We start from the raw sequence: 17,657 nt of genomic DNA, 5'->3' as shown, positions 1-17,657 counted from the left end.
TCCAAGGGATCACGGGGCTAGGATGGGATTCAAAGGCCACACTCCTCTCACGCTCCGCTCCGCGGGCGACTCGTGTCCTGCAAAACCGGGCAGCCACCGGGTGCCTGGGCATTCAGTCCGCAGGCCAGAGACCAGGCCCTCAACGGCGGCGTCCGTGCGGAAGGGGGCGGAGTGTCCGGGTCCTGGGTCCCGAGAAACCGGGAGCTCGGCGTAAGCCCCGCCCCCAAGGTCACTGCGTGCCTGTCTTTCCGTCTCCGCAGCGCCTGCGGCTCTTGAAGATGAAGGAGTCAGTCCGTCCTGGGCCACGGCCGGGCTTCTCCGGCGCTCTCGGCATACTTCACGGCTCCACCGCACCTCCGCTTTCCAAGCACCCGGGGCCGCGGGCGGCTGCGGCGACATTAGCCGACAAGACGTAAGGAAGGCAAGCCCGCGCCCGCGGGACCTCGCTAAGGCGCCTGCGCGGTGCGGGAGCGCGGAGAGGGCGCGGCTGGCCGCGGCTGCGGCTGCGCAAAGGCGGTGCCAGGAGCTGCGCCTGCGCACTGGCGGGGCGGGGCGGGAAGAAGGGAGGCGGCGGCAGCGGCGGCGGCTGCTGAAGAGGAGGAGGAGGAGGAGGAGGGGGAGCGGAGGGAGGTGTTTCTGTCAGTTCCGGCTGTTTGTTCGGGAAGTGGATCCGCCGCTGCTGAAGCAGCCCGGAGGGAGCTGCGGATCGCGAGGCCAGCACCGACCCCGCCCGCCCGCGCGCTCCTCCCCCGCCCGCCATGGCCCGGGACTACGACCACCTCTTCAAGCTGCTCATCATCGGCGACAGCGGTGAGGGCCGCGGCGGCCGGAGGTGGCGTGGGCCCTGCCGGGCGCGGCCCACGGGGGCCTCGGGGCGGGCGGGCAGGCGGGCGGGGAGGTGCCGGCCCGCGCGGGGCGGGGCTGCCCGGCGGCCGCTGGCCCCAGGGGCGCGCCGAGGGGCTGCGGGCGGCCTGGAGGTGAGGTTGGGGCACCGGGCTGCGGACCGGAGGGGCCGGGCGCGCGGGGCGCGCTGGGGTCGGGGCTGGGGCGCCGGATCCCCTTGCCGCGCCTGCCCCTGTCTCACGTGTGACCTTGGTCAAGTCGCGCGATGTCTGGACTTGGAGAGACCCGGGTTCGAGTTCTGGGACTCCCAGCTTCCTCACCCTGTGACCTTGGGCAAGTTGTTTCGCCTTTCAGAGCCTCAGTTCCCTCATCCGTGAAGTGGGGACTTGCCTCGTTGGGGTGGTATGAGTATTTGATGAGATAAAGCTGGCAAAGAGCTTAGCGCCCAACCCGGTGTAAAGTCAGCTCTAGGTAGATGGTAGCTATTGATGTGATTGTTAGTGCTCTTTGTAAGCCTCAGTTTCTTTCTCAGAAAAATGGGGATATCCCCAGGACTTACCTTTTGGGATTACCTCGCACTGGGCCTGGCACATTCCTGTTGAGTTATTTTGTCTGTATGGTTCTGTTTCCCTATCTGTAAAATGGAGTAATAGTAGGATCTGCCTCACAGGGCTGACTGGAGTATTCAGTGAGATAATGCACACATAGTGTTGGGAACAGTGCCTGGTAGGTAGTGAGTGCTCAGTGCGTGTTTGCTTTTACATACTTGTCTACTAGATGGATATTGGAGGTGGGTCAGCCAATATTACAAAAGGGCTTTGACCATATATACACTCTTGGAGAGCTCCTAGCTCGGTGCACTGCCCCTTCTCCAGGGCCTGGTGCAGTGCTTTGCACCCAGTAGGTGCCTGATACACATTTGTTGAATGAATGAATGAATGAATGAATGTTAAGTATCCTTGTAAAAGATAGGTTGGTTTCTGGGAAAGGGTGGAGGGTTTTAGAGGTGTTTGGAGTGTGGCAGGTAAGCAGGTTTATGGGGTGACCAAGAGGTCAGGGAGGCAGGCCTTGGGAGGTTTATGGGAGCATAGCTGAGGTGCTGGGATTTTATGATGGGGAAGGAGGCTTGGAAACAGGCCAAGTTTATAGACCAGACCTGAGTTGAGTGTGGGCAGGGGAGTTATAGGCAGACGCCAGGTTGATGGTGGAGCCCATGGATTTTTCAGGAAAGAGGGGACCAATCAAAGGAATTGTAAGACCCTGGGAGGAGTGTTGGGTGACACTGGGCCATGGAAGTGAGTGAGTTTTGGTCTCACTGTGAAGCTAGATTGGGATGTGGTTGGTGGTTTGGATCTGGTGAAAGACGGTTGAGGTTTCTGTGGTGACTGGTGGAAGGGAGAGGTAAGGGGGAAAAGTTAGGAGCCAAGAAGGGAGACACAGAGTAGCTATGGTCAAGGAAGGAGTTAGATGGGTGGAGGATGGATTCATTGTGGTTTGAATAAAAGAAAACCAGACAAGCTGCGTAGACTCACTCTTGGAGATAGCCTCTGGCATTCCTCAGGGTCCCAAGGCTTAAGCCTTAGCAGGATTTGATTTCAGCCCCGGCCTTGGTTCCCAGGGACTGATACTAGGGTGATTTTCTCTCCCTTTTGGAATTAAAGTAAGCCTACCGTGGTCAGGGGTCCCTATCCCTCTGCAAGACATCTAGGGCTTGTGTGTTGATATCCAAAAATGAAAAGCATAAACTCAGCAAGAAGATGCGGCTTGTTGGCTTTTCTCTGTAAAACCCGGGGGATGGTTCTGGCCCCCTTTCTCACAGTCCGTTTTGGCTGGGGTATTGATTTTTCACTCCGAAGTCAGTTGTGGGAGAAGACTCCCTAAGTTACATGCTGGCTCCTAGTTCAGTCTGAGCTTGTAGAACTACGTCGTGTACAGGAGTCAAAGCCGGACGCTTATGAGCCTGGGAGATGGTAGCCATGGAAGTTCGGACTGAGCTTGGCACCTGAGCGAGGAACTGGACGTCGGGCACTGCCCTGGACTGGCTCCTTATGTGGAGGCTTCCTGAAGGTTTATCAAATGATGTCACAGACGCTCATCTGGTTCTCACCCGCTGCCTGTGTGATCTGTCACATAAGGAAACTAAGGCTCAGAGGAGCTGACTTGCCCGAAGTCACACTGCCCGTCACAGGCAAAGCTGGGGTCGATGCACGTTGGTGCTGTACGTGAGCAGCTGGTGTCAGGCCTGGCAAACGAGGGCCCTCGATGAATGTTCGTTTCTTTCCTTATAAATCTAGAATTCTTCCCACTCTGCTACATCGTACACACTTCTGGAATACATTTCCTCATAGTTTGCAGCTCTTTATGGCTAAGGGTCTACGCTTTCTCTTAGGCTCTTCTGACATCACGTCTGATATGTAACAGCATTTCACATGATCGTTGGGGGCAGCCATCCTTATTCTTAGACTCTGGACACTGGAGTGGCTGTCAGAGAACTGGTTAAAGCCTTTTACTTTATAGAGGCGCTCTGAGCTGAGGCTCAGAGAGAGGAAGTGACTTGTCTGAGGTTGTACAGTGAGTCGGTGGCTGAGCCAGGATTAAAGTTGTGAATGCGTTACTCAAAGGTGTAAGGGTTTCCAACAGTCCAGAACTAAAGCTGAGACAGAGTGGGGCTGAAGGCGGGACTTTTATGGGGGCTTTTTGAGGACCAGAGCATCTGCAGAGGCCAAGAGGCAGAGAGCAGGGGAGAGCAGTGATGACTGAGAGGGGCCTCTATGGTGTTTGTCAAATAAATCTGTCTCCTGGCTTCCAGGAGGCATTGAGTGCGGGGGCCTGTGCTCTTTGCAGTGTAGAAGGTGATGGGGCTGGGCTGGTTGGGTTTCATGCTGGGTATGGCCCTTGGGAAGCCCTTGACTTCAGCTGTGAAGGTAGACTGGTCACTACCTCTCTCAAGCCAGTGCTGTGGGATGAATGGAAGTAGTGTGTTTTCCCAATGAGGCTTCTTCTGGGGGTATTTAGGAGATGTCATTTCTCAGGGTGGATTTCTCTTCCTCTCAAAGGGAAGAGCAATGCCGGAGGTTGGTGTCAGGCCCAAAGCAGCAGTTACTGTGGTGACTGTAGTGGTCTTTCTGCAGCCTGGTGGTTTTCAGCAGCTCTGCAGAGCATAGGGGTGAGTGAAGGGGACTCACAGAGGCCAAGCTGGAGGGTATGTTGCTGCTCCATTGCTTCTTACAGAGAGAACCTCCTCCTTCCTTGTTGTAGGTATCCGGGAGTCACATAAAATTCAAGTTTGAAAAAGGATTCTGCTGCCCCTCCCCCCCCCCGCCCCCCGCCAAAAGTTTGAAAAACATTGCTTCGGCATCTGTGAATGCTGCAGTCACAGCATTAGATGGCATAGCTGTCAGTGCGATTGCCATTTGTTTAGTCCTAAATTCATTAAACAGTGCTTTGTTGGTGTCTACTAAGTGCTGGGCCCAGCTTCCAGCTCTGTAAATGTCCAGGGTGAGGGAGGCAAGATCTCCTTCCTAGAGGAACTCACGGCTAGTGGCCCAGACACAGATTTTAGCTGAGTAAGCGGACCAGAGGGCTCCGGGAGGAAGCCAGGGAGCCTGCAGGGCTGATGGGGTGTTGGCGCTGGGCAGAGCGCCGTGAGGGACCCAGCCCAGGACTCGGGCTCTCCTTGGGTTCGACAGGAAGCCTCACAGAGGCAGCAATGAGGAAGTGGCTCTGAGCGAGAGCGCTGCAGGCACAGGGCAGCAGGTACGGTGGGTGTAGCACCCGCCTGCTCAGAGCCGCAGCCCCGCCTGTCTTTGGGAAGGCAAGGCCCAGGTTTGCTCCATGAAACAACTTCTTCTGGGTATCCCTGGACAACTCACTTCTTCATTGAAGAAGTCCCCAGAAGAGATACCAGAGAGGATGTCTGGGGTTGGTTAGCTTTAGAGAAACAGCAGGGGATGGGGGCGGAGGCAGTCTCTGATGAATGCTGTGGGCTCCTCCCCACAAATTTGCACTTAGTTTGGGGGCTCCTGAGACCCTAGTTTAAGATCTCCTCATGTCTGTCATTGGGAGTGCTGCTGCTACAAATCTAAGAGTGAGATGCACGAACCCCTTTGGGATCTTTTTATTTCCACTTCCTGAAAGAGACTCAGGAAGACTCCCCTTGCAGTATGTATTGGAAGGAGCTGTAGAGCCCTGGAGGCGATCCTCCTGGATTCACAGCTCAGCCCCCCGCTTCCCTGGAGAGGCCCTGAAGCCCAGCTGCTTAGCTGCCCAGAGCCTCAGGTACCTTACCTGAAGAGACACAGTGGGAATTACAGGAGCATCAAAGTGCCCACTGGACATGGAACTCTGTGTGTATGGATTCTTTCCTTCTGTGGTCGGTTCACCCAGTTGGCCTTAGGGGTGGCAGGGGTAGGGGATGGGACACGGGGAGACAAAGCAGATGCCCAGGCTAAAGCTGCTGTGTGCTGAAGGAAAGGGAAGCCATGCTTATGGCATTCTGCTTGTTCTCGGAACAAGGATGCCGGGGGATGCCGCGATAAGTGAAATGGTCTGAGCACACGTGGGCTGTTGGGCTGACAGCTGTAAGGCAGATACTCCTGCCCCATCCATGCAGCTGGCAGTGACCTCAGGGGGAAGATGGCTGGCAGTTGGTTTGTGTTGTCTAGGCCTCCGTTTTCTCACCTGCAAAATGGCCCTGATGGTCTCAAAGGTCCCTTCTAGCCCCACAATTCCTTGGCTCATGCTGTCCACAGACTGAAGCCCCACACACTGTACGCTTTTCTAGGGACCGTGTTTTAGACATACTTTGGGGCTAGTGTCATTTGGCTAACCTTCCCCCTGCTTTATTTTTGTTCTCTGGTGTCTTCCTCTGGGTTTCATCAGCACAGGGCCTGGGCATGAGCCCCTTTCTCATCTCTCCCCAGGGGATTTGGGACAGCTTATCTCACACCAGCACAGAGGAAAAGGTCAGAGATTGGGTGGGAGAGATGTTCTTGGTGTGTGGCCGGTTTGGGAGATAAAAGCAGGATTGTGGTGGGAGATGGGTCTGTTGAACTGCTCCTTTTTTTTTTTTTTTTTTTTTAAGTTTATTTATTTGAGAGAACCTGCACACGCTCAAGTGTAGGAAGGGCAGAGAGGGAGGGAGAGAATCCCATGGAGGCTCCACGCTGTCAGTGCAGAGCCCGACCTGGGGCTTGATCCCACGAACTGAGATCATGACCTGAGCCGAGATCATGGAGTTGGACACTTAACTGACAGAGCCACCCAAGCAGGCGCCCCTAGCACTTGGGTGCCATCTCCCTGAAGGACTGACTGGGTTAGAGGGAGGGACCCGTGCCCCCTCTCATCTCCTGCGTTCTCTCTTGCAGGTGTGGGCAAGAGCAGTTTACTGTTGCGTTTTGCAGACAACACTTTCTCAGGTGAGTGTGCCCCTGGGGTGCTGCTGGGTATATTGGGTTTGAGATTCCTTTTCCAGTCTGTTTTGTCCAAAAAGCCTTTTGTAGGCCTATCCCTTTTCTACCCAGAGACTTTCTGTGCCCCAACATTTAAGAAAGTAAAAAAAGTTAAATACTATGAGTTAGCACGTGCCTGTGTAAAATTTCAAATAGTGAGGTGAAGAATGAAAGCTATCCCTTCCCGTGCCCCTGCTCTGGTACCCTGGTAGCCTCTGTCCAGCATGGTGTGTCTTTCGGACTTTTTTCTTTTTTTTAACTCCACATGTGGTGGGTCAGCAACCGGCCTTCCCTTCAGCATATCCAGGACCATCCTTCCCCATCTCTAGCAGACCTCTGGTTCATCATTCATCAGCAGCGCTCTCGATATGTGCGTGCCTTCTGGCTGCTTCTATTTTAAGTGATGCATTGGCTGGGATGCACTGTGTGTTTATCCTTGGATAGAAGTGGAGTGACTAGGTCGGGGGGTGTATGCATTGAAAACTGCCAACTTGTCTTTCAAAGGAGTGCTAAGTGACGGTACCCCTGAAGGGGTCAAAAGTGCCCCTTGTCAATTCTGACTTTTTGCCAAGAGGCAAAAAGTGTTATCATTTAAATTTGTATTTTCCTGATCACTGGTGAGGTTGGACATGTTTTTGTTTGTTGAATACGTCAGGTTCATTGCAGAGGCTTCAGCTTGGTCTCTCTGATCAAGGACTGAATGTGACTCTGTTGTTGAGAATCCATACGCTGTGGCTGGGTGGCGAGCTACAATTAGGAAGTGATTACATGGCTGACACTTCCCTCCTGGTGGAGAGGTGGGTTTCTCCAGACAGCAGCCCTTCAGCACCACTGGTGCTGTGATGATGGCTAGGGCCGTCTTCCTGTGTGACCGAGTCTCTGCTCATCTGTAAAATGGGACTGCTCATCGTTCCTCCCACAGAGGGTTATTGCGAGACGTCACGAGTCCTGGTGCCTGGACTAAGTAACACTCAAGAAGTAGCAGTGGTTGGTTGTCGCTGTATTTTCTGTTCCAGAGCGGTAACTGCTGGGCCCTTGCTCATGTCTGGGAGCACCTCTCTTGCTTCTGTGTGCCTCGCGCTCCACCCCCCAGGCCCTTTCAGCTCCCGTCTCCTATGCAGTCTCTCTCCTATTTCCACCACCAGTGTCCTAGCTGAGACCGTTGTTGTTTTGTCTAAAGTGTTACAGCAGCTTCTGCCCACCCCATACCCGATGGCTCAGTCCATCGTGGCTCTGGCAGGGTCTTTCCCATGTTTGAAAGCCTCAGCAGCCTTCTCATGTGGGCAGTTTCTACCAGCGTTTCCCCACATGGGCACCATTCATCTTGGGGCCCTGTGGTTCCTTGTGGGAGGTGCTGTCCTGTGCATAAGGATGTCAAGCAGCATCCCTGGGCTCTCTGCCCACTAGGTGCTGGGAGCACTGCCCGCCCCCTTCCCCGCCCCCCCTCCTCCCCCTTAACTCCCCCCGCAGCTTCTCTCAACCTTGGAAATTGTACCTGTTGTTTCAAGCCAGGCCTAAGTGTGACTACCTCTCCAAAGCCTTCCTTGATTTCTACCCCACCCTGCACTTTGACCCTTCCTATACACTTGTCACACCCCATATTGTCAGGTGTGTGTGTGTGTGCGTCTTGTCTGCAGCACTGCGTTACACAGGAAGCCCCAAGCAGAGTGTGAATGTGTGCTCTTCATCATCCTGGATGGGAATGTGACGTTGGCTAGATTTTTTCTTCAACTCAGTCTTTCACACAGATGCCCAAAGAGAACTATTTACAATGTGGTTCATGCTCTGATTCAAACCCTTCAGTGCCTCCCCTGCCACACACAAGAGAAAGTCCAAGCTTGCGAAAATGGCACAAAAGCCCTGAGATCTGGCCTCGCGTCCCCCTACCTGCTTCCCACCACGTGCTTGACCTCATGTGACACCCTCTCCCCCCTTGCTGTTGCTATTTTTGTGATTATCTCCTTTGCCTAGAGCAGTGTTTTCCAAAACACAGGTCATGACTTGTGTGTTAGGAAGTCAATGTTGTGGGTCATTTACAACATTTGGAGCGGCACAGAAAAAAAACCCGGAGTGTGTCCTGGGTGCCCCTCCACTCTCAGGCCACTGCTAACATGTCCGCGCCAGCCCCTCTAACGAAAGGAGCCCGTCTCCTCCCGTCTCCTCCCGGTTTTACTTCCTTTGTGGTGCTCATCACTGTTGAAATTGCCTTCCTTATCACTTTGTTTTATTGTATCCTGTCTCTTGCCCTCACCTCCACTGAGGGCTCCATCTGGATGTGGACCTTGGTGTTTTTTTGTTTGTTTTTTTTTTAAGTTTATTAATTTATTTTGAGAGAGAGGGCAAGCAGGGAAGGGGCAGAGAGAGAATCCCAAGCTGACTCTGTGCTGTCTGCCCAGAGCCCGACACAGGGCTTGATCTCACCAACCGTGAGATCATGACCTGAGCTGAAATCTAGTCGGATGCTTAATTGACTGAGCCACCCAGGCACCCCCAGACCTTGAATTTCTTCTTGTTCAGGGCTGTGTCCCTGGGGCCGCAAAAGTGCTGGGCACAAAGGGTGAGTAGGGAGGGATTGTGGAGGCCAGAGTCACCCGTGCAGGTGAAGACACGTCTGACGGGCACCCTGTGGGCCTTGCTAATGTGCGTGTGTGTGCAGGCAGCTACATCACCACAATCGGAGTGGATTTCAAGATTCGGACTGTGGAGATCAATGGGGAGAAAGTGAAGCTGCAGATCTGGGACACGGCCGGGCAGGAACGCTTCCGCACCATCACCTCCACGTGAGTCAGGCCGGCCCAGTCCCCTTCCGACTCTTCGCCACCTACACTCAGATGCGGTGTCAGGTGTCCCAAGTCATAGAGATGTCCCTGAGATGGGCCCTTGAGCTGTCCAGAGGGGGTTCCGGACTGGCTGCAGTTGCTGGCGTTTGGTTGGGGGGGGGGTGGTGGGGAATGAGGTACGGCTGCTGCCTGTGGCTTTGGGCCCTGGCTCTGGGGCTGGCGGGAGAGACCAGCTGGTCAGCTTACCCTCTGGCTTTCAGTTCCTTTGTATGGAAAATGGGATAACAGCGATGCTGGCTTCCTAGGTGGTCAGATGCTTAATGAGTTACTCTTGTTAGCTGTCACCTGTTTGACTTCTTAGAGGAGGCTTCTCTCCATTGAGAAGTCTGGAAGGGCACTGGTACAGAGGAGGCCGTTGTGAGGCCTCTCCTCTGCCTCCCCAAAGCCATTACTGGGAACCTGGCTCCCCCAGTGGATTGCCTGTCTTTGCTGCTGCTGTAGTCCTTAGCTGTGAACACGAGGGGAACCCAGCTGGAGCGCCAGACAGCAGGGGTCCTATAAAGGGGGTCTTGGTTCTCGGGCCGTTAGTAGAAAAGGTTCCAGGAAGGAGCAGAGCTTTGAAGACAGTTCAGAATTTATATTTCTGTTCTACTGTGTGACCTTGGGCAAGTTGCCTAAACTCTCTGTGCTTCAGTTTTCCAGAGGGTCTTGCCTTAGAATTTGCTTTAATGCTGCATCCTGTGTGCCACGTCCTCTGTGCTTGGGCTTCACATGGATGATCCCGTTGAGCTTTCTGTAGTCGGTGCCATTATCTTCCCCATTTTACGGATGAGGGAACTTCTGAGAGGGTCCTGCCCTCAGCAAACACAGAGCCTGAGCTCCATGCTGTGGTTTGTGCAGAGTAGGAGCGCGTGTCCGGCGTGTGGTATCGCTTCTTTGGTAGGCCTCTCCTTTGTCTCCCCCCAGAGGTTCCAGTGGGGAGGGAGTGTTGGGGGACTCTCAGGGGTGCTGGCTAGGCAGGGAGAGGGGGCTATGCCAGTGGGTGGGTGGCCCTGGTTCGAGGTGCTGGAGCCCGAGCAGACCCTGAGCAGGAGGGGCTTCTGTCCCTGGGTCAGCCGTGGTTGAGCACCTTTGTGCCATGGCCTGTGACTCCCCAGACCCCACGGGTCCCCAGTTCTGGGGCTGCCCAGTACAGCTCTCTGACTACTTGCTAGTGAGCTGCCTGAGTCCCCATGTGTTGTAGCAACTGCCAGCAAGACCTTAAGGAGGGCAGCCAGGGTCAAGGCTCCTTGGGGTAGAATGGACGTCACGGGCAGCCCAAGCGTCCGTCCAGACCTGCACGAGACTTCTCTTGTGGGTCAGGAGGCCTGCGCACTGACCCCACATGTCTTTACTCTGAGCTGGGATTTTACCTAGTTCATTTCACTTAATCTCGAATAAAGGGTCCTGTGATTATGTCCATTTTATGGACAAGAAAGCTGAGGCCCAGAGAGGGTAAAGTAATTTAGTTTGGTTGGTTAGTCAGGAGTTAAATTGAGGTCCATTTGATGCCAAAGCTCTCGCCTTCTCGTTCAGTCCGCGGCCCTGTTCTCTGCCGGCTCCCACCCCAAGGGACTGGGGCTGAGGCAGATGATCTGGTGTCTCCACTCAGGAAACTCGGGGTGGCTGATAATCCTGGGCCCGTAGCCATGAGAAGGACTTTGGGCAGGGCAGAGGGCTGGGGTGCAGAGGAGCCCTCGACCTCCGTGAGGTCAGCTCCCTCCAGGGCGCGGTGGGAAGAGGGTGAGCTGTTGGGGACGCTGGAGCTGCCCAGCTGCCCGGGGGCAGTGTGTGTGTGTGTGTTTCGGGGTGCTCGAGAAGGGGGCGGCGCTGCATGGTGGTGGCCGGTGGGCACCAGCTCAGCCCCTGCTGGCCGCCTTGCCTGTCTGGGGAAGCTGGGGAAGCTCCATCGTGTGGTCCCCTCCTCTGTGCCGCAGGCCATGCCGAGGGGCCACAGAAAGACCTGATGAGGGTGAGGGTGGCAGGTGAAGAAGGGAGGAGTCTTGGAAGAGTTCAGGAGTTGTTCTCAGGAACTGGGGCCGTGACCTTTTCAGAGTCAGGGCGTGAAAAGAGAAACTAAAACTGCATCCTGTCCGCCTGGCGAGGAGCCCTTTTGTCATCGTTTCTTCTGTCTTGGCAGCGAGGGTCTGCCAACCTGTGAGGCGCGACTGGGGCGCAGGTTGGGGAGGGACGGTGAGGTGACCAGGAAGGGAAGCCCCTCTGGTACCTGTGGCCTTGGACTGAGAGTCAGACCCAGACACTGTGACTTCAGTAGGTCACTCCACTCAGCCACACGTCTTCATTGGTAAAATGGCGACCCTCCTGTTTGTCCTACCAGGTTGCTGCGAAGATGAATAGAGCGGTGGATGCAGAGTGCTGGGTGCTGTGCCGGCCACAGAGCTGAATGGAGGTGGCGGGGGCGGGGGTGCTTTTTTTTTTTTTTTTTTTTTTTTTAATCAGTGGCAGTGATGACAGGAGGCCCAGAAACACTGGTGCCCGCCTTGTCAGAGCTCATCCTCAGACTAGTTCTCGCTCTCCGATAAAGCCCCTTTCAGCATTTTTTGGCATCTTCAGTAGTCCAGCACGGAGCGCTCGGAAACGTGTTCCCCTGCTCGCACTACCTCTGCTGGCAGGGGACAGTCATCTGTCGCCCTGGTCCCGGTGTGCACTCCTGCCCAGTCGGGTGATGCTCCCAGCAGTGGCTGCTGAGAGCTGGTCTGAGGGCGTGGCACCTGCACGGCTTGCCTGTCCGCCTGGCTGGGCTCCCAGGGCAGGGGTGGAGAGACGGGGCAGGGGACACGAGCTGGGCTGGACCCCAGAGCACGGCACGGCCTGCCTCTGCTCGCGGCTCAGGAAAGCTGCCTTCATTGCTGCCTTGCGTGCTGTTCCCGTGGTTTTCTTCCATCTGTTTGAGGGGTCCCAGCTTGTCACCGAAGGAATAGTAATGATGGTAAAGAGGCACCATCCCCTGGCCATTGACTGTCGACCAGCCCTTGTGAAAACACAAACTATCTTCTTTATTCCTCACACCATCTCAAGAGGGAGTACTGATATGTCCATTTCATAGTTGAGGAAACAGGCACACTGAGGTGCATGCAGTAACCTTCCCGGGGTCCCGCGGCCTTTCAGAGATGGAGCCAGGGTAGCCTCTGTCCTGTGACAGGGCCTAGAAAGTGAAGAGGTGGTCAGAGTGCCGGCGAGCGGGTAGCGAGAACGTGGCTGCACCCGCACTGTGGCCAGCTCCCTCCTAAGGCTGTGGTGCGGGAGGAGCTGTTCTCCCGCAGCCTGGCCAAGTGCTCAGCCCGGATAAGGCCTGGAGTCGCATGGGGTCAACGTCCTCCGTCCATCCGACCCGTGTAAATGAATGGGGTCGCTCTGTCTGGACGGGAATGTTTATGTCCGCCTGCCTTTCAGACCTGGCTGACCTCAGGCCGTGGGGTCTGCACATTTGGATGGTGGCACGTCGGGGACACCCTCTTCCCAGCTGTGCCCAGATGCCTTGTTTCCATGCTCTCTCTGCCACCGGCAGGGATGAGCCCAAAGTGGCGGAAGGGAGGGGTCCACCTGCCCCCAGAGGAGTGAATGAGATGTTGGCTTCACAAATTGTGTCTTCTTGGAATGGCACCTTACTAAGGTTTGAGGAGAGAAAACCTTTGAATGTTAAAACAAGGATGGTGAGGATACGACATCAAACACAAAGATTACTTGCATTTTAAACATAAAACAAGAACTTCAAAGAAGTTTCAGGCTGGTGGCAGACTCAAACAACTTGATTGGCCACCTCGGGGCCACTCCCTACTCACTGGTGCCTTGGGGACAAGCGGGAGGACCGGTGTTGTGGAGTGTCCCGGTTGGGGCACGGTTCCAGGATGTCAGCTGAGGTCAGATGGAAGGCAGATGCTGGGGGTCTTACAGGAAAGCATTTGTCCGTCACCATTTCCCTGGCCACTGTCCAGGTGTGGGCGGGCAGGTCTTAGTGAAGAGACTGTTCTGGTCTAGGCTGAAGCTCTGACACAGATCCTGACCCTACAGGTATTATCGGGGGACCCACGGGGTCATCGTGGTTTATGATGTCACCAGTGCTGAGTCCTTTGTCAACGTCAAGCGGTGGCTTCATGAAATCAACCAAAACTGTGATGACGTGTGCCGGATATTAGGTGAGGCTGGACCCCCTGGGGTGGGGACAGAGGCATGGAGGGCGGCAGGGAGCCCTGCAGGGCCGGGCTGACTTTGCTTTGCCTTGAAGTGGGGAATAAGAACGACGACCCTGAGCGGAAGGTGGTGGAAACAGAAGATGCCTACAAATTCGCGGGGCAGATGGGGATCCAGTTGTTTGAGACCAGCGCTAAGGAGAACGTCAATGTGGAAGAGGTAAGGCCTGGGCCGGGGCGGCAACGGGGGAGGGAGTGGGGCCCAACTCTGTCCCGCCACAGCCCTCCTCTCTCTGCTTCTAGCCTGCCCAGAGTCCCAGGTGGCTGACAGAAAACATCATAGTAACTGCCGTTTGTTGGTACCCTACTGTGTGCCTGCTGCATGCGTTATGCTAGGCCCTTTACAGGTGGTGTTAGCTCATATCTCAACAGGCCTCAGACGTAAGTTACTTCCACATTTTATATAGGAAGCTGAGGTTCCAAATTGAGGAATATCCCCCAACTTGTAAGAGGCCAAGACCAGTCCCACACCCCAGCCATGCATGGTTCCCACTCAGTCGTCTGCCTCGCTGCCCTCCCCGGCCCCACCACTGGTACCTCTTCCTGTTCTCAAGGCTTTTCTTAGGGCCTTGGCCTCCCGGCAGACACCCAGTTGCTTTCCTGTGGCCTCCAGAGTTCAGGTTGGCACCTGCTGCGAGCCCCCCCAGAGGCTCCCAGGGATGCACATCCCCCGCAGAGCAGCTGAGCCTCCGGCCAGAGGCAGCTTCGCTTCTGCTAGGCCTGCTGGAGAGTGGTTGGGAGTCTGTGTTAGAAAAGTGGGACCTTTAGCCACAAGCGCAGGCCAGGCATGCTCGTAGCTTCGGGTGAGTCCCGCCCCACAGTGTGTGTCTGGAGACCCAGGGATGCCAGGATCCCCACTGCTTCCCAGACACTGACCGCACAATGGCAGGGAGCTTAGGCGTGTCAAAGTCAGGTTTGGGATCATAGTATGGGGTCCTTTCTGCATGACCTTGGGCGGTGATGTAACCTGTCCAGGTTCCACCTGTCCCTCCTGTAGGTCAGGGTGGGGTGAGAGTCGTTCTCCCCCACCCCTAGGTTTTGAGGAGTAACAAGCAGATTATGACAAGTGCTTGGTACCTTTCCTGGCAGTGTGGAGGAGAGGACTGCGGGCGGGCAGGTGGGGTTCCACTGGGTCCTGGCACCACAAGGACATCTTGGGGTGGTCCGGGGAAGGTTCTAGGCGGGATGTACAGTGACACGGCATGGAGTGGGCAGGCTCTGGGTTCATCTGGCCTGTCACCAGAACAGGTGTCTTGTCCGAAGATTCTAGCTGGAGAAATTCTTTCTCTTTGTTTAAAAGAAAGACTGGAAAATCCCCGAGATTGACTTCCCCAAGACACAGCTCATGGGGCTTTGATGTTCCTTTTTGACCTTTAGCAAACCCTAGGAAGCATTTGAGGACGTACATATACAACAACCTCACGAGTAGAAATAGGAAGCTGGGCCCAGGAGGTGACCGTGCTGGCCAGCAGAGGCGGCACAGTGACAGGGCCTCCTCGCCGGCTGTGAGGCCCACCCTGTCTCTTTCATCCTCACAGATGTTCAACTGCATCACAGAACTGGTCCTCCGAGCAAAGAAAGACAACTTAGCGAAACAGCAGCAGCAACAACAGAACGACGTGGTGAAGCTCACGAAGAACAGTAAACGAAAGAAACGCTGCTGCTAATAGCCCACCCAGCCCACTGCAGAGACTGCGCTGCGACCGCTCCCCGGCCCGAGGCCCGCAGGGCTCCTCGGGGACAGTCTCAGTTTCGTGCCGTTATTTAAAGAATTCTCTCCACGTTTTTGTATTGGGAGGCGCCATTGGCACTTCCTCCCCTCCCCCTCTTGAGTGCCAAGAAGGTGTTGGACGACCTGCCCTTCCCTTCTGGTGCCCCTACCCCCCCCCCCCCGCCCCTCTCTCCACCCCCCACCCCACCAGCCAAGGCACCTGGGCCTGGAGAGGACGCTGCCAGCTGAGCGGACTGATTAACCAGAGTTTGTACATAATGTATATTGCTTTAACCAGCCGCATCACCCTCGTCCTGCTCTGGCTTTTGCCTCCTTAATGCCAGCCTGCTGCAATAGACCCTCCCCTCCCCATACCATCTACTGCCAGCCACCTCCCGAGGAGACAAGATCGAGATCTAGCCACATCTTTTGCCAACCTGGGCTGGTGGAGTGGGCCTTCCATGTTACTTGTTCTCGCCTACAGGCCACTGGCTTCTGCCTCCGGCACGTAGGGTCTCCCCTCTTTCCGGGGCCTGTGCCGAGTCTCTTCCCAAGCCAGCTCCCTTCCCTCCCCACCCCGCCCCCGTAACCATCCAGGCAGGCAGCTGGGGCAAAGCCCGGCCTCAAGGTAGGCCTGGGGGTTCCCATTAGAGGCCTAGCCTTTTGGTTTGCAGAAAGAGTTGCTCCTGCCTTTTGGTCACCAGGTCTCTTGTCCTGCCTTCTAGATGCCTCTGAATTACAAACCCAGGGGAGCCATGGCTTTTAATTTTTACCAACCTGTTTCAGTTCCAACAGAAAGGTAGGGGTGTGTTTGTGCAGGGATGGGGCTTGCAGAGGTGCTGAGGAGCATTATTTTACAGATAAAATGAAGGCAAATCAAATGGGTTAAGTTCCTCACACTTTCTCTTCCTGAGGTTTGGTTGGCACAGCAGCAAAAATTGTGGCCTCCGCGCTTCGGGTCTGGTGGTTTTGGAAGAGCTGAATGGCTTCCTGGCGCTGAAGCTGGCTCCTGGCAGAGCAGCTTTGCCTCCCGGGCTGTTCTTGGTGGGAAAGGAGACCGCACCTCCCACCCCGTCTGTCAGCCTAGGGCTTTCCACCGACTTCCTGGGTCTCCGTTGCGGCACCAGGCACCTTCGAATCTGAGGAGTGGGTGCCAGGGGCTGCTGGACTGTGGGGACATCGCCTCGGAGGTGGACGGCAGGCAGCCTTGGAGCAGTGACAGAACTGTTTTAATACAAAGGCAGCATGAAGATTTCTTAGCGGGTGGGAAGGAATGGCAGCCGGGGCTGGGAGCCAGCCAGCTTTGATCCTGGTCCCCTGGAGGAAAAAGCCAGGGTCATCTGCACTTGATTACTGTCCCTCGTGGGACACTTCATCATTCACCTTTCCCCTAAAAGGATCACGTAACCTGGGAATAATTTATTTCAACACCATGATGTGTTTTGTTGGATTTCCTTTCCTAGGCGATTTTCCAGGCAAAGCCCTGACTGGACAATCACATCACACTGCAGATTTTCCATGTTAACACTGTCGATGGGTTTTTAATCAATAAAAACGGGGGGTTTCTTCTGACCTGTCCCTCCACTTCCCCCGACTGCCAAAAGCCTGTGCTTGCCTGGCCAGGCCCTCGCTGGAGCCGCCTGCAGAGGTGGGGGAGCCCTGGGCCTGGGGGAGCCGTGCTGTGCAGCGTGGCCACCCTGAATGACCACAGTCCTGTGGGGGAGGGTGGGCAGCACTCACGTGACGTCAGTGTGGCAGTGCTTGCAGATTCAAGCAATAAGGGCAAGGGGTCCTGGATGTTTCCAGCCCAGGCAAGAAGGCACCGTGGCTCTGGCAACTGGCTGTCCAGACCCAGGTGGTGGGGTGATTTTGGTGACGACGGTGTGCCTGTCCCACTGAGTGTTGCACGCATGAATGGGGGGGTGGGGGTGGGGGATTCACAGGGCTAGACCGACGTCCTGGTGGACCTGATGTGAAATTCCTGTCGAACAAAACTTTTAAATGGTTTGCTAGGATTATTTCTGTATTGAAAGTTTCTAATTATGCTTTTTAAAAAAATACTAAAAATAAAGGTTCAAGCTGCCAAGTTTTCTTCCAGGATCTATTTCCTCTCCTCCAGCTGTGCTCTGGGTGGGCCCGGTTTCTTCCCGCCCTCTGGATCCAGCTCTTGTTTGTTCTGGTCGGAGTCCAGCACAGGTGCCTTTTGAAGCCCAGGGATGCTCTCAGAAGCCAAGTTTGCTTTCTCCACAAAAGGCTGGTCCAGGTTGAGCAGCTCCTCTGGTGTGACGCACAGGTGGGAAGCGCATGTGGGACGATGCCCCGGGAAGTGCCGTGTTCATTCCCCACGTGCCTGGAAGGATGCAGCAGTGATTTCTTTCTGGCTTGGTTTCTGGCGAGCTGCAGGGCCCACTCAAGGCTTGGGGAGCAGTGCTGGCGGGGCCCGCCCATAGCCGGGCAGCTGTAGCGCTGGCAGGGCGCCCGGGCCCCGGGCTGGCGTGGAGGCGGTCCCCACAGGGCTGTCACAGACAGGATGCCCCTTCCTGGCCGGATCCACCCACCGGTCACGCCAACATGGGAGGTGAGCTCCCATGTGCGTGAAGGACTCACTAGTGCCTCTACCACC

At 55.5% G+C, this 17,657-nt stretch overlaps 1 protein-coding gene across 2 annotated transcripts; it reads left to right on the top strand.

The window, feature by feature from the left end:
- The first annotated feature begins 613 nt into the window (after positions 1-613).
- RAB35 (RAB35, member RAS oncogene family) lies at positions 614-17,120 on the top strand. 2 transcript variants are annotated; one of them, XM_047087987.1, is made up of 6 exons: positions 633-810; positions 6,210-6,260; positions 8,950-9,073; positions 13,145-13,269; positions 13,359-13,483; positions 14,862-17,120. In XM_047087987.1, the coding sequence occupies exons 1-6, from the start codon at positions 759-761 to the stop codon at positions 14,988-14,990; spliced, it is 606 nt and encodes a 201-aa protein (XP_046943943.1). In that variant the 5' UTR covers positions 633-758; the 3' UTR covers positions 14,991-17,120. The 2 variants fall into 2 exon arrangements, with proteins under 2 accessions (XP_046943944.1, XP_046943943.1); XM_047087988.1 differs by lacking the exon at positions 13,359-13,483 and having other exon boundaries at positions 614-810; positions 14,862-14,968.
- The last annotated feature ends 537 nt before the right edge of the window (positions 17,121-17,657 follow it).

This window comes from Lynx rufus, unplaced genomic scaffold (genome assembly GCF_022079265.1).
Source record: "Lynx rufus isolate CCGP_SWC_20201006 ecotype Redwood Valley unplaced genomic scaffold, mLynRuf1.p SCAF_24, whole genome shotgun sequence".
Classification (NCBI taxonomy): Eukaryota; Metazoa; Chordata; class Mammalia; order Carnivora; family Felidae; genus Lynx; species Lynx rufus.
This window is presented reverse-complemented; position numbering and strand designations above follow the sequence as displayed.